The sequence below is a fragment of the Pseudophryne corroboree genome, chromosome 1 (genome assembly GCF_028390025.1).
Source record: "Pseudophryne corroboree isolate aPseCor3 chromosome 1, aPseCor3.hap2, whole genome shotgun sequence".
NCBI classification, from domain to species: domain Eukaryota; kingdom Metazoa; phylum Chordata; class Amphibia; order Anura; family Myobatrachidae; genus Pseudophryne; species Pseudophryne corroboree.
The window spans coordinates 149,757,893-149,771,880 of NC_086444.1; the positions used below are offsets into that span (position 1 = coordinate 149,757,893).

The 13,988-nt window shown below is 47.6% G+C and overlaps 1 protein-coding gene across 7 annotated transcripts in view; it reads left to right on the forward strand.

The window, feature by feature from the left end:
• Positions 1-3,490: 3,490 nt before the first annotated feature.
• The window catches only part of ARSB (arylsulfatase B), a 320,071-nt gene continuing 309,573 nt past the window's right edge, over positions 3,491-13,988 (forward strand). For 6 of the 7 annotated variants that reach the window (XM_063963563.1, XM_063963567.1, XM_063963576.1 and 3 more), the window contains exons 1-2: positions 3,539-3,925; positions 6,910-7,096. In XM_063963563.1, coding sequence (XP_063819633.1) covers positions 3,662-3,925; positions 6,910-7,096 — 451 coding nt within the window. In that variant the 5' untranslated portion in view covers positions 3,539-3,661. Of the gene's footprint in view, positions 3,506-3,538; positions 3,926-6,909; positions 7,097-13,988 lie in introns of those variants that run through there. The other variant, XM_063963566.1, reaches the window with a different exon arrangement.

A 13,988-nucleotide genomic window follows, 5' to 3' on the forward strand; every position in this document is an offset into this window, starting at 1 on the left:
CGGCTATGCATTTGCACGGCTGCTAAAAGTAGCAAGCGAGCGATCAACTCGGAATGAGAGCCTACATGTCTGCACCCAGCAGAGTTGCTTTAATGCTGATGCCACCTGTAAGACGTATCCTGCCAATTACAAGGGAAAGCAAGAAAACAACGTTTCGGTAAGTAACCCATGGGGGTTCTGTGGGACCACAGACAGTACAGATCTTACAGCCCGATGAGTGGTTTGCACTTCTAAACAGCATAATAGTGAAAACACAGTCACTGGGGCACAAAACAGTACATATGGAGGAGTGGGGTCAGTAATGAACTTACAAATAGGGGGATGGAACACAATATGGAGCATACAAACATATGTATGTGTGTGTGTGTGTGTATATATATATATATATATATATATATATATCTCATACTTGTTTACTCTCCAGGAATGGCCGGGAGGCTCCCGAAAATCGGGTGGCGCTCCCGGCCCCCCGGAATAGTGGGCAAGTCTCCCGGCCGAGCGCCTACCACCCGCAACCCCCTCGCGTCATCCCGGCCCCGCCCCCTGCCTTGCAATGCCAATATTATCGGCATTGCTAGACAGGGAGCGGGGCCACAATGACGTGATCACGCTGCCACGCCCCTAATCCCGCCCCTAAACATCATTCTCCATCATTGCCACGCCCCTGCTGCTCCGACCTGGCTGCCTCCTCCCGGAGGGGTAGCCAGATTGTCGGTATGATATATATATATATATATATATATATATATATGTGTGTACAGTATATGAATACATACACATACAATTAAATATCCCCACCAGACCCTCCCAGGCACTCCGCAAAAATGTGAAATTGGCTTCAGTGTCCTCTACAATCCCTAACATGCCAGCTAGCGTGTATACATAGACAAAAAGAATGGTCATCACAAAGGATTTGAAAGTGAAAGTTGTGACTTTATTTACAATATACTTTTTCACCTTAATAGTCCTTGAGTTGTCCCTTTTCTCTGTATATGTATAATGCTGCAATTCACCCCTGCCCACCCTGTGGCCACCTGCATCTCCCCTCTGAGAGGTGGTAGTGGTGGGGTTTGCAGGCTAGGGGGTGCTAGGCTGAAGCTTTGCCTAGGGTGCAGAGAGATCACCGGCTCTGCCGCTGCAAACTCCAGATGAACCTTGCGCATTTGCACCATACTTACCTACTTTGCTGCCTCCTCTTCCGGGAGGAGGCAGCGTTGTAGGTGTATGGGGGCGTGGCCGGCAGCAGGACGGGCGGTACGGAGGCGTGGCCGGCAGCAGGATGGGCAGTCCGGGGGCATTTCATCGTGACTCCACCCCCCGCTGTGCTGTGCCGAGAAACGAGGCGCTGCATAGCGGGGGGCGGAGCTACAATGACGCGATTCAACGTGAATCGCGTCATCGGACCCCCTCGGGCCGCCCACTTGTTCTCTGCTGCGGGCGGCCGAGGGGGAAAGCGGGAGGCTTGCCCACCTTTCCGGGGGGCCGGGAGGGTCACCCGATTTTAGGGAGCCTCCCGGCCATTCCGGGAGGGTAGGCAAGTATGATTTGCAGTCCTGGCAATTTATCATCTAACAGTTTTTGGAAATCTTGTGCATGCGTATCGGGGCCATTCCAGTGAATCCACAGATTGTCAGAAGAGTGAGTTACTGTAACAACTCTCTGGAGAATCTTTTTAATTGCATTGCAGCGCTAAGACATCCTGCATCGCTGCAACAAGTGACAAAGCAGAAAGTCTTGCAGTTCTGAGAAAAGCAACACTTCATAAATTTTCCCATAAACCTGTAATAATTAATATTTTAATAAAAGTAATGTGATCGTCTCTATTCCATGGAAAGCCCTGTAGTAATATAGTTTATAAAGTCTTGCACAGTTGTGGTATGAATTGTCATCAGGTCTACCTGGATATGTCGATATGATGAACTATCAACAAACCGTCCAAGGGCGTAGCTACCATAGGTGCAGGCAGTGCAGCTGCTATGGGGCCCAGAGCTGAGAGGGGCCCACCTTCCCTGTCAAAGTTATGTGTTATATACATTTTCGTGATTGGGTGGTACATAGGAGTCCTTTCAATCTTTGAAATTGGGCCCTGCAAAATATCTAGGTATGCCTCTGGACTTGCTCATTGTAGTGTGGTATAATATGAACTGGAGGGCATTTTTGTAATTTTATAATATATGAACCGGGACACTGTATGGGGAGCACTATATATCATAATGTGAGTTGGGGGTACTGTGTGGCATAATGGATACTGGCAGCTCTGAAATATGACATAGGGTGAACTTAAGCACTACTACGATTCATAAAAGAAACTAGGGCACTATTATAGGGCATAAAATTAACAACTGCTGCAGAGAAGTGTCTCTCTAGAAGCATTGGGACGGGGGCCCCTTCAAAATGTTGCTATAGGGCCCACAAAGTTCTGGCTACGGCCCTGAAACCGTCCCTTGTGGTCTAGTTGTTTTCTACCTTTTCCCGGCGGCAGTGGCGGCTCTATTGTCTTCTTTGGCTCCTGGCGGCACTCTGATGGAGACTTCCGATGCAGACCTGTAATGCTCCTGCATTCCAATGAGTATTTCTCCCACCCAGCCCTAAAAAAGTGAAAAAACTCATGTCGACCTTTTGTCATGTCGACCTAGAGTCCCTGTTGACCTAGACACTGTCGACCTTGCATAAAACACCCATTGTAATGTCAAATACATGTCAAACAGGCCCTCCTAACAGGCTACACTCCTCGGGGGTCATTCCGAGTTGTTAGCTCGTTATTTTTTTCTCGCAACGGAGCGATTAGTCGCTAATGCGCATGCGCAATGTCCGCAGTGCGACTGCGCCAAGTAAATTTGCTATGCAGTTAGGTATTTTACTCACGGCATTACGAGGTTTTTTCTTCGTTCTGGTGATCGTAATGTGATTGACAGGAAGTGGGTGTTTCTGGGCGGAAACTGGCCGTTTTATGGGAGTGTGTGAAAAAACGCTACAGTTTCTGGGAAAAACGCGGGAGTGGCTGGAGAAACGGAGGAGTGTCTGGGTGAACGCTGGGTGTGTTTGTGACGTCAAACCAGGAACGAAACTGACTGAACTGATCGCAGATGCCGAGTAAGTCTGGAGCTACTCAGAAACTGCTAAGAAGTGTCTATTCGCAATTCTGCTAATCTTTCGTTCGCAATTTTGATAAGCTAAGATTCACTCCCAGTAGGCGGCGGCTTAGCGTGTGCAAAGCTGCTAAAAGCAGCTTGCGAGCGAACAACTCGGAATGACCCCCCTCAGCAGCTGAGCAGCAAGTAACCATGTATTGTGCTGCAGGTGTCACACACTAGCACAGGGCACATAAACCAGAGGCAGGTAGAGGGGTGAACTAGGGCGGGAGGTAGGCGGGGCAGGGTAGTAGGAGCGGGTGGAAGGAGTCGAGGTAGGACTGGAAGTAGGCGGGTGCAGGGCGGGAGGTAGGAGGGTGCTGGTAGGAAGGTGCTGCAGGGCGGGAGGTAGGAGCCAGGGTGCAGGGCTGGAGGTAGGAGGGTGCAGGGCGGGAGGTAGGAGGGTGCAGGGCGGGAGGTAGGAGGGTGCAGGGCGGGTGGTAGGAGGATGCAGAATCAGAACAGCCAGCGGCCAGTTCCTGAATGAGTTCCCCCGGCGGTGCTACCATCAGCATCACCCTCCTGCCACTATGCCAGGCAATGGATTGCTCCTCAGCTGTGTGGGGGTGATACTGTGCCAGGTTGCCCTCAGCCCCAACCAGGCAGCCCCTCCGCCCAACATCGTGTTTGTACTGGCTGACGACCTGGGCTGGAATGATGTCGGCTTCCATGGCTCCGAGATCAGGACTCCAAACCTGGACCGTCTCTCCGGGCAGGGAGTGAGGCTGGAGGGGTACTACGTGCAGCCCCTGTGCACCCCGTCACGCAGCCAGCTGCTCAGCGGCAGGTATCAGGTCAGCGCCGCATGTGCCAGGGGGGAGCTATAAGTGCCAGTCACATGTACAGTATAAGTGCCAGTCATGTATGTGTCATGTGTAGCCTGCCCTTGTATGTACGCGATGTCTCACTTCTACTGCAGCTAACTATTCTCCCTCAGTCAGTGTAATGTCACATGACTTAGGTTGGTCACATGACTGCTAAGGCGCCTCTGCCTCCTGTAGATGTGCAGTACACTGTTACTACTGACTGATTGATAGTTTTCTAAAAGTAACTTTCTGAAAGTTTTTTTTATTTATTTCCTCTCCCCCTCATTTTATGCTTTTTAACTACAGGGTTAAAGCCTTTATTTTTTAAACCCATCAAATGTCAAATTAATGTTTAGGCTTATGTGTTTTATTTATTTGTAAGAGTCTTGCGCAAGACCCAGGTATTATTTATAGTAGGTTTACTGTCGCTGCAATAAGCCAAAATTACACCCTTGCTTACACTTTCTACTCCTGTCAGGGAGACTCCTGAATTGTGGGGAGTTCTCCCTAGAGATGGACGTCTGAAACCGACGAATGACATCTGTTTATATGATGGTCTCGATTAGATGGAAGTGCTTTTTTCATTCAGTGTCGATATTGGGATGACCACAGTCTCCTATGCCTGTAGCTGTGACAGGGGACAGAGCTGCTTGCATTGCTGCACCCATGACACTCCCATAATACGCTCACTGTACAGACGATTTCTGCATACACTACTAGCCAAATCCCAGTCACTGCCCAGGAACTCCCATCACTTTTCCCCACATTTCTGATACCAACTGTATCGATCACAACAGCGCCTTTGTGTGTACACTCTATGTAGCACCTGTGCCGTAGGGGGTTTCAGAAATTTCTGTGCATTGCAGTTGCAAAAATTGCTCAGCTATGTGATCCTCAGCATTTCATGCCAGTCAGAATCGGGCCCTAAACCAGGCATTCCCAACCATGGTCCTCAAGGCACACTAACAGTGCAGGTTGTAGTGATATCCAGGCTTCAGGCACAGGTCACTTAATTAGTAGCTCAGTTATTTTGATTAAACCATCTGTGCTGCAGCCTGGATATCATTAAAACCTGCACTGTTGGTGTGCCTTGAGGACCGTGGTTGGGAATGCCTGCCCTAAACAAACATTGATGGCTAAACTATTGACAAGTTACCTTGCAATGACAACAACACCACCACTATATGCTAGCCATCCTAGTTCTCATGCATTACTGGGAGATCAGACTCCATGAGCCGGATTCAAATGTGCGCTTTTGGGCGCGATCGCGCCCGCTGGCAGTATTCTAATGTTAATGCCGATGGGAGCGACAAGATAACTTCAGCTCGCTACCCCCTGAGGTAGCGAGCTGAAATGCGTGTAAAGAGAACCGTTTGGTCACCCAAACGGGTTTTTTTACGATCGCGCCCATTAGTTTAAATTTCAAATTTGCGCAATAATGTACCATGAAATCAACGAGACATTCTGGGAGTTTTTGCTAATAACGTTAATGAGAGTGATGGATATAGACTAATAATACAAATTAAGGGCTTTGTTTATTAATGATACTTATTACCAGTGGCATATCTTGAAAGGTATTGCAGTGATACTAACGAACATGCCACCAATATTTGACAGTACTTACTCTCCTGTGAAGTACCCCTCCTCCATGACATCCTCCACCCTATTGCGGGCAGCTTAGCAACGGACTGCAGGGTCATGTACATGCGCTACGGCCATTCAGCACATGTTCCTGACACTTACCCCAATGAGGATTTGGCAATGCCGGGAAGGTCCTGCTGAAGCCAGAAAGCCTGTTTTTGGGTCCCCATTGCTGGTGAAGCTGACGTGATCAACAACTTTGACAAACCGTTCCTTAGTAAACATATCCTGTTGGGTCAATGGGGCTAATTCAGACCTGATCGCTAGGCTGCATTTTCGTACAGTCGACGATCAGGTCTAAACTGCGCGTGCGTATGCAGCACACACGCAGGCACGTCGCACGGGTACAAAGCGGATCGCCACTCAGTGATGGGTTTGTCAGGAAGAAGCCGTTTGTGGGTGGCAACTGACCGTTTTCTGGGAGTGTTTGGAAAAATGTAGGAGTGTCCAAGCGTTTCAAGACGGGTTCCTGACCGGTCCCGGACAGGCTGAAGTGTTTGCAGTGGCTGAGTAAGTCCTGGGCTAATCAGACACTGCACAAAATCCGTTTGTACGGCTCTGTTACACATGCGTTCGCACACTTGCAAAGCTAAAATACACTCCCCTATTGGCGGCGACTATGCGAATGCAGGCCTGCAAAAAATCCCTAGCGAGCGAAGAGGTCTGAATTGCCCCCAATATTCCTATAATGTTACTACCAGCATATTCTCCTATTACCCTTTGGGATTAGGTTTCTCTTCATGCTCTCCTGCATTTCCTTCACTGACTCATCTTAAAATATAAAACTTCCAGTTGACTTGAGGCAGAAACGAACCATTAAAAGCTGTACTTATAGTTTCATAGAAGTTGTTTTCTTACATAAATATTTGAACTAGTTCTATATATTACACTGACTTTCCTTTATACATGGCATATCTCATTATGGGCAGTACGGATGGTGTAATGGTTAGCATTACTGCCTCACAGCACTGAGGTCATGGGTTCGATTCCCACCATGGCTCTAACTGTGGAGTTTGTATATTCTCCCCGTACTTGTGTGGGTTTCCTCCGGGTACTCCGGTTTCCTCCCACAAACCAAAAACATACTGGTAGGTTAATTGGCTCCCTACAAAATTAACCCTAGCGTGAATGTGTGTATGTGTGTACATGTGGTAGGGAATATAGATTGTAAGCTCCACTGGGGCAGGGACTGATGTGAATGGCCAAAATATTCTCTGTAAAGCGCTGCGGAATATTTGAGCGCTATATAAATAACTGGTAATAAATAAATAAATTACTGCAGGGTCTCTGAATAGTGTCTCATGTGTGTCTTCCTGATTTTTGCTCCAAAGATTCGCACAGGACTGCAGCATCAGATAATATGGCCGTGTCAGCCGCACTGCCTGCCTCTGGATGAGAAACTTCTGCCGCAGTTACTGAAGGAGGCTGGATATGCCACGCACATGGTGGGAAAGTGGCACCTTGGCATGTATAAGAAAGACTGCCTGCCAACACGAAGAGGATTTGACACATATTTTGGTGATGTTAATTTTTTTTTTCTTTTTCCATTTTCTTTTAAATCTAATTGCTATTATAGTATTGAGATCACAGGAAGAACATACAAACGCCATACTGTAAAGATGCATACACACGGTGAGATAAATCTAAGATTTTAACTATGGGATGTATTCAATAGCTTTCGGAAGCTGCAGTCTTATCGGAAAAACGTCAGCTTCCGACAGATTTCGGTCGGAAGGGATTCCGACCTATTAAATATGGGCAGTTTTTTTTCCGACAACTCGGGAATTCCCGATTTGTCGGAAAACACGTGGATCGGTGGAATAGCCGCCGATCTGCGTGCTTCTGTCGGATTTGGCCCCCTTTCCAACAGTCTCAATCCGACTTTAAAAAAAAGTCAGATTGAGGTGAGGAGACGGGGAGCGGTGCGGCGGGCTACAGGGAGCGGGACTGGCAGGTACCTTGACGGCCGTCCCCCGGCCAGGCACCTCTCTCCCTGCAGCGCGGCACTGAGTGAGCGGCCGTGATGTGCGGCTCCAGCAGCTCCCTGTGTTCTCACATATGGTGAGCTGCTGACAGCCGCACGGACACCGGCCAAATCCGACAGTCGGATTAGGCTCAAATCTGACAGTCGGATTTGGCCACTCTATTGAATAGGGGTTGTCGGATCCATACCGACAAATGCATGTCGGAATGGATCCGACTCTTATTGAATATACCCTTATATAGTCAAATTCTTAAGGAAAGTTAGTGCAAACCTCAAGGTGTTTGGCAGCTTGCGATCCTGATTCGATCCCGATGCGCGCTCCCGTGGGGTTGGTATCGCAAGGCTAGATAGATGTGCAGGCAAGTCAGTCTTGACTATCTATGTAGTACAGGCCTGGCCAACCTGTGGCTCTCCAGCTGTTGTGAAACTAAACATCCTAGCATGCACTGCCACTGCTTTAGAATTTTCTAATAGCAAAAGTGTAGAAGGGCATTCTGGGACTTGTAGTTTCACAACATCTGGAGAGCCACAGGTTGGCCAGGCCTGATCTAGTGTGCTATCTAATACAAAGTATAGTCAAAATTGGCACTTAGTCAAAATCATACATAGACCAAATCGAAAGTACAGATAGTCAAAATCTGTGCTTCTGGGCTCTGGGGGAGTTCAAGGGAAATCGCAGTCAAAATCTGGCATAGGAAGGTTCTCACCGTGTGTATACACCTTTAGGACTTTGGATGTAATTGAATCCTTGATCCCAGACACTGTCATCATGCTATTACTTCAATATTTATTTATCAAACTCAGTACCATCCAAAGACACAAAGTTGCTTTAAGTAGTTATTTGTCAATAGGTTAGCCTGTAAAATACTATAATACTGGAATGTGTGACCGTATGTAATAATAATGTCAAACATTTGTGGCCCTTTAAATGGTTTTGTGCGTACTTTACATTGAGCAATCAGAGGCTGACTCCTTACAGCTGGCTATTTATCACAAAAACAAATGTTTAAAGAAAAAAATAAATCGGGTTCAGGTTGGGGAAAAACTACTTTTCTATAAAAGGAGAATCCTGAACGTTTTAGCTTCTGTTCCCAGGTGAGAGTATGCCCTGCTGAGACCTGGCAAACCAGCTGCAAAACGACACTCACCGAATCCAGTCTGCCCAAGGAGTGGTCTAAAAGGCATTGGGGCAGATGAAGCAGTGGAAAGACTGGAGAAGTTGACCATGGCAACCAATCAGCTACTACCTATAATTTTATAGAATGCACTTGATAAATGTTACCTCAAAACTGATTTGTTGACATGGTAACTTCTTCACTGGCTCACTTCTCCACTCTTTTCACTGCTTCATACATCTCACCCAATACCGCTTATGCCCACTTTTATGTGTATACCCAGTGTCCAGTCACCAGTACATACAAGTTAGGAATAAGTGTTATACAATATGTACCTCATTCTGAGTCTGATGCATTTGCGGCTCTTTTTCTGTTTGCCTGTAGCAGCCTGCACATTGTATTATGCCAATGCGATTATCCGCCCATCTATGCTGAGTAACCATCCATTTTAATGCAGATGGCTGCAGTGCCTGGTTTTCCCTATGCAGCCTCAGCTGTTGTCCTTAGTATGGGGACCTACTCCCAATCCATTCTGGGTGCAAGAGATGCATCTGAAAAAGGAACCCCGTTCACATGCCACAAACGGGCATGGTAGTCGACCCCTCATGCCCACAGCTCTCGGATGAGACTGTTTAGTCCCATGTGATCACTTGATAGTGGCCCAGAAAAGCCCATGTCACGTCAACGTCTTTGTGATGATTATTATGCTAAGGGGGAAAAAATACGAATACAAATAGTGGTGGCAAGACGGATCCTCTGCTTGATTCTTTGCTGCCAGTGACATCTAGGTAGAGTGGCCGCAGGAAGTCCACCCTCCAGAGGTGCCGCTGGCAAATGCTGCATGTTCTGGCATGCTGCACACACATACTGGCTAGCTTTGACTTTATACTGTGCTGTAGTGTTGTCATCTAGGTGGAACTTCTGCACCCAGCAGCGGTACTTGCTCCCATCGCTAGGGCAAGCCCAGAGTGTCTGAGGCAGAAGAGCACATATCTAATTTGGAAAACATGCTGCAACCTCTGACAGTGTATGGTAGAAGCCAAGGGAGATGATTGTGGGAATAGCCTCAGGCATGCCACGGTTCTGTACTATGCTCTCAGGCATAAAGTAATAATCTAAGAACCAGCCTCTGTGGCATTGTTTTTCGACCACTGTGCCGTGGTACACTAGAGTGCCCTGAGCAGTCTCCAGGTGTGCCGCCATAGAAGCATAGCCAGGCCCGTCAGTGTTTTGCCGCTACTGAGGCCCTGGAATGATCAATACTGGTGGGTTTAGTGGTTGCAGAGCCAGTTCTAATTTTGGGCCCGGGCAGTGTTGGGCTCTTCTGGCTTTCTCAGATGTGGCTCAGGCGTTACCTATGGAGAAGCTGCGACATGACATCCTAGGACACGCAACTGCACCATGCATCACCATTATATTTGAATGTGTCTTGGCAATATTTAAATCTTGTTCAGTGTGCCGCGAGTTGTGAAAGGTTGAAAATCTCTGCTACAGTGTCATCACCATGTTGTTATAAAAACGCCAAAAGACGTACATTGGTGGAGGGGCCCGGCAGGGGCCCCAGTTTGCTACCCCTCCCCAGTATGCCTGTGTTGTAGCCAGTGGCAGTGGCTTCCCGGTGATCTCTTCGGGAAGATGGCACTGCACATAGAAAGCAAGGAGTCTGGCACTTCTCCTGATATGGCTGCTCTGCCGCGAGCTCTGATTGGTTTACAAACCGGCGCCTGATTTAAGATACCTGCACCGCCGTGGGAGACCAGACTGAGGAGCGGGAGAAGGGCGTGCTGCGCTCTCCTGCCCTCGCTGCAAGCAATGTGGTCGGGCCGCAAAAAGACCCCTGCCACCCCTAGGCCAAAGTATCTTAGTGAGAAATTCAGAAAAAAAATATAAAATGAAGTAAATTGTGTTTATAATATGTCATCCTTAGGTTCAGTTATGTGGTGAGGGACTGGTTTTGCCAATTGAATTAAGTATAAATAATTGGAATTGGTCGTGGACCACCAAACTATGGCACCACTGCAAGGCCCCCTTTACACCCCCCACCTTTTCCCGAGGCACCCGAGGGTGTCACGGCCACCAGTTTGGAAACTACTGCCATAAAATAAACTTTTTTTTTTTTAACTACATATAATACACCTTAGAACTCAGTTCCAATAAGGTTTTAAATACTTGTATAGAGTAAACTACACATATTTGAAAATCCTACACCAGGCACAAGTAGTCATTCAGATGCGTTGGGTATGGTTGACTGGCGGCTGGAATCCTGGCGATCAGCATACCGACGTCGGGATCCCGGCCGCCAGAATGCCGGCAGGGGGGCAAGTGAAACGAAGCCCCTTGCTGCTGGCTCTGTGGCTTGCTGCGCTCTCCACAGGTTCTATTCCTACTCTGTGGGTATCATGGACACCAACTAGTGGGAATAGTCCTCAGCCCCCTGCTGGCATTCTGGTTGCTGGGATCCCGGTGGCGGTATGCTGACGGCCGGGATGGTGACTACATCCCATTTAGATGACTATGTGGGAGTTTTATCATTATTATCCTATTTGTATGTAAAAAGTGATGAAAGGGGAGAGCACTACTGCGCAGATTCCATACTGGTCCTTCAGTGAGGCTTCTCTCCCTGTACCAAGATGGTTGCTGACCTAAATACTGCACATAAGTGCGGCGCCATCTTGTCAATGTCTTAGAGCATCACAGTGGGAGACAGTAGTTTTTCACTTAACTCCTCAGAGACCTGAGATTATCAGAGATCCACAACACTTCCAGTGATCCTACACTGCTATCTGTTGCATACACTCATTAGCTGGTGAGCCGAATGACACCCCTCTCGTCTCAACCTCCACTCAGTGAGAACCAGTGTGTAACAGTGATTAAGTGGGATTCATATAAATATTTTATGCAATTCACAATATGAGCTTACCATCTTCGGAGTGTTGGAGAATTATTATACATTTTTTATTTTTTGTTCAGATATATATATTTTTTAATTATTTCAAAATGTAGCTGGACCCTCTTTTGTTTTCTCATACGTCCTAGGGGATGCTGAGGTCCACTTCAGTACCATGGGGTATAGATGGTTCCCAGGAGCCATGGGCACTTTAAGACTTTTTCAGAGTGTGAACTGGCTCCTCCCTCTATGCCCCTCCTCCAGACCTCAGTTTAGAAAATGTGCCCAGGCAGACTGGTCGCACTCTAGTGGAGCTCTACTGAGTTTCACTAAAAGACTTTATGTTAGGTTTTTTATTTTCAGGGAGACTGCTGGCAACAGTCTCCCTGCTTCGTGGGACTTAAGGGGAAGAAGTAAGAACCAACTTCCTGAATAGTTTCATGGCTCTGCTTCTTGCTGACAGAACACCATTAGCTCCTGAAGGGAACTGAACACTAGCTGCGGCTATGCGCTCACTCCCTCAGCACGCAGTCACCCCCCTAACAGAGTCAGAAGACAGGTGAGTGTATTACCGGAGGTCTGCAGAAGAGAGGATCTCCTGTCATCGTGACGGCAACAGGTACCGTGCAGCGGGTGGGAAAGCTGCGCGAGCATGCTATCCATAACACAGGCACTGCAGGGTGCGCGGGGGGGAAGGGGGGCGCGCCCTGGGCAGCATGAAACCTTCTCTAAACTGGCTAAAGGTAGCATATGATGCTGAGGCACAGTACTACGCCCCCACCAGTATAAAAAATATATTGAAATTTTCTGAGGAGAAACGCGCCATTACAGGGGGCGGGGCTTCCTCCGCAGTCAGCCAGCACACTGCTCAGCGCCATTTTCTCCAGGCAGGCTGCAGGGGAAGAAACACTGGTCCTCCTCGACTTCTGAAACAAGTATGAGGGTGAAAATAATGGGGGGGCAGAGTGTATATTGGTGCTCAATTTATACAATTTGGCAGTGTAAAAGCGCTAAAGATCTCTGTAGACATTTTACATGCACAGGGGTTTTAGTCACTGGCGCTGAGTTGTGAACTGGCAAGTCCTTCTGTGTCCTTCAGACAGATTTTACTGTGGGTCTGTCCCGTATAAGCCCCGGAGTGTCTGTGTGGCATGTCTGAGGCAGGGAGCTCTTCCCCTGAGGGAGCCATTTTAAGGACACAGAGTTGTAATGTGATGGCGCTGCCGGCACACCATGACCCTGAATGGGTGAAAGAATTACGTGATAGTGTGAATCATATCAGTAAGAGATTGGATAAGTCTCATGCAGAAACTTGGAGAAAATCTGTGGAAGATGTGATTTTTAGTAGTTCTGCTTTTTCATCCACAGGGGATCCCTCTGGGTCACATAAAAGGTCATTTGCACAAATAGTACAAACTGATACCGACACAGACTCTGATTCCTATGTCGACACTAGTGATTCCAGGGGAATAGATCCAAAATTAGCAAAAAACATTCAATACATGATTGTGGCTATAAAGGAGGTGTTAGAAGTTGCGGGAGTCCGCTCAGGTGGGGGCACATCTGAAACTTTTCAGTCACTTCTGGGTTCAATCGGGCCTAGACCCGTGGGTCGTACAAATAGTGTACCAAGGGTGCAAACTGGAATTTCAAGACGTCCCCCGATGCCGGTTTTTCAAATCTGCCTTACCATTTTCTGTCCCGGACAGGGAAGTGGTAGCAGCAACAATACAAAAATTGTGTTAGGATCAGGTCATTGTCCTGGTTCCCTTGTTACAACAAGGAGAGGGGTTTTATTCAAGCCTATTTGTAATTCCGAAGCTGGACGGCTCGGTCAGACCAATTCTAAACCTGAAAAATCTGAATCTCTACCTGCAAAGGTTCAAGTTCAAGATGGAATCTCTGAGGGCAGTGATTTCCAGTCTGGAGGAGGGGGAATTCATGGTGTCAGTGGACATAAAAGATGCCTACTTACATGTTCCCATTTATCCTCCGCATCAAGCTTATCTGAGATTCGCAGTGCAGGATTGTCATTACCAGTTTCAGACGTTACCGTTCGGACTCTCCACGGAACCGAGGGTGTTCACCAAGGTGATGGCGGAGATGATGGTCCTCCTTCGACAGCAAGGAGTCAATATAATTCCTTACCTGGATGATCTCCTGATAAAAGCGAGGTCCAGGGAAAAGTTGGTGCAGAACATTGCACTCTCCCTGACAGTACTTCAACATCACGGTTGGATCGTAAATTTTCCAAAGTCACAATTGGAACCGACGACAAGATTGTCCTTTCTCGGGATGATACTGGACACAGAAGTACAGAGGGTATTTCTTCCAGTAGAAAAGGCTCTGGAAATCCAGAGAATGGTCAAATTCTGAAACCAACAAGAGTGTCGATTCATCAATGCATTCGGTTGTTGGGAAAGA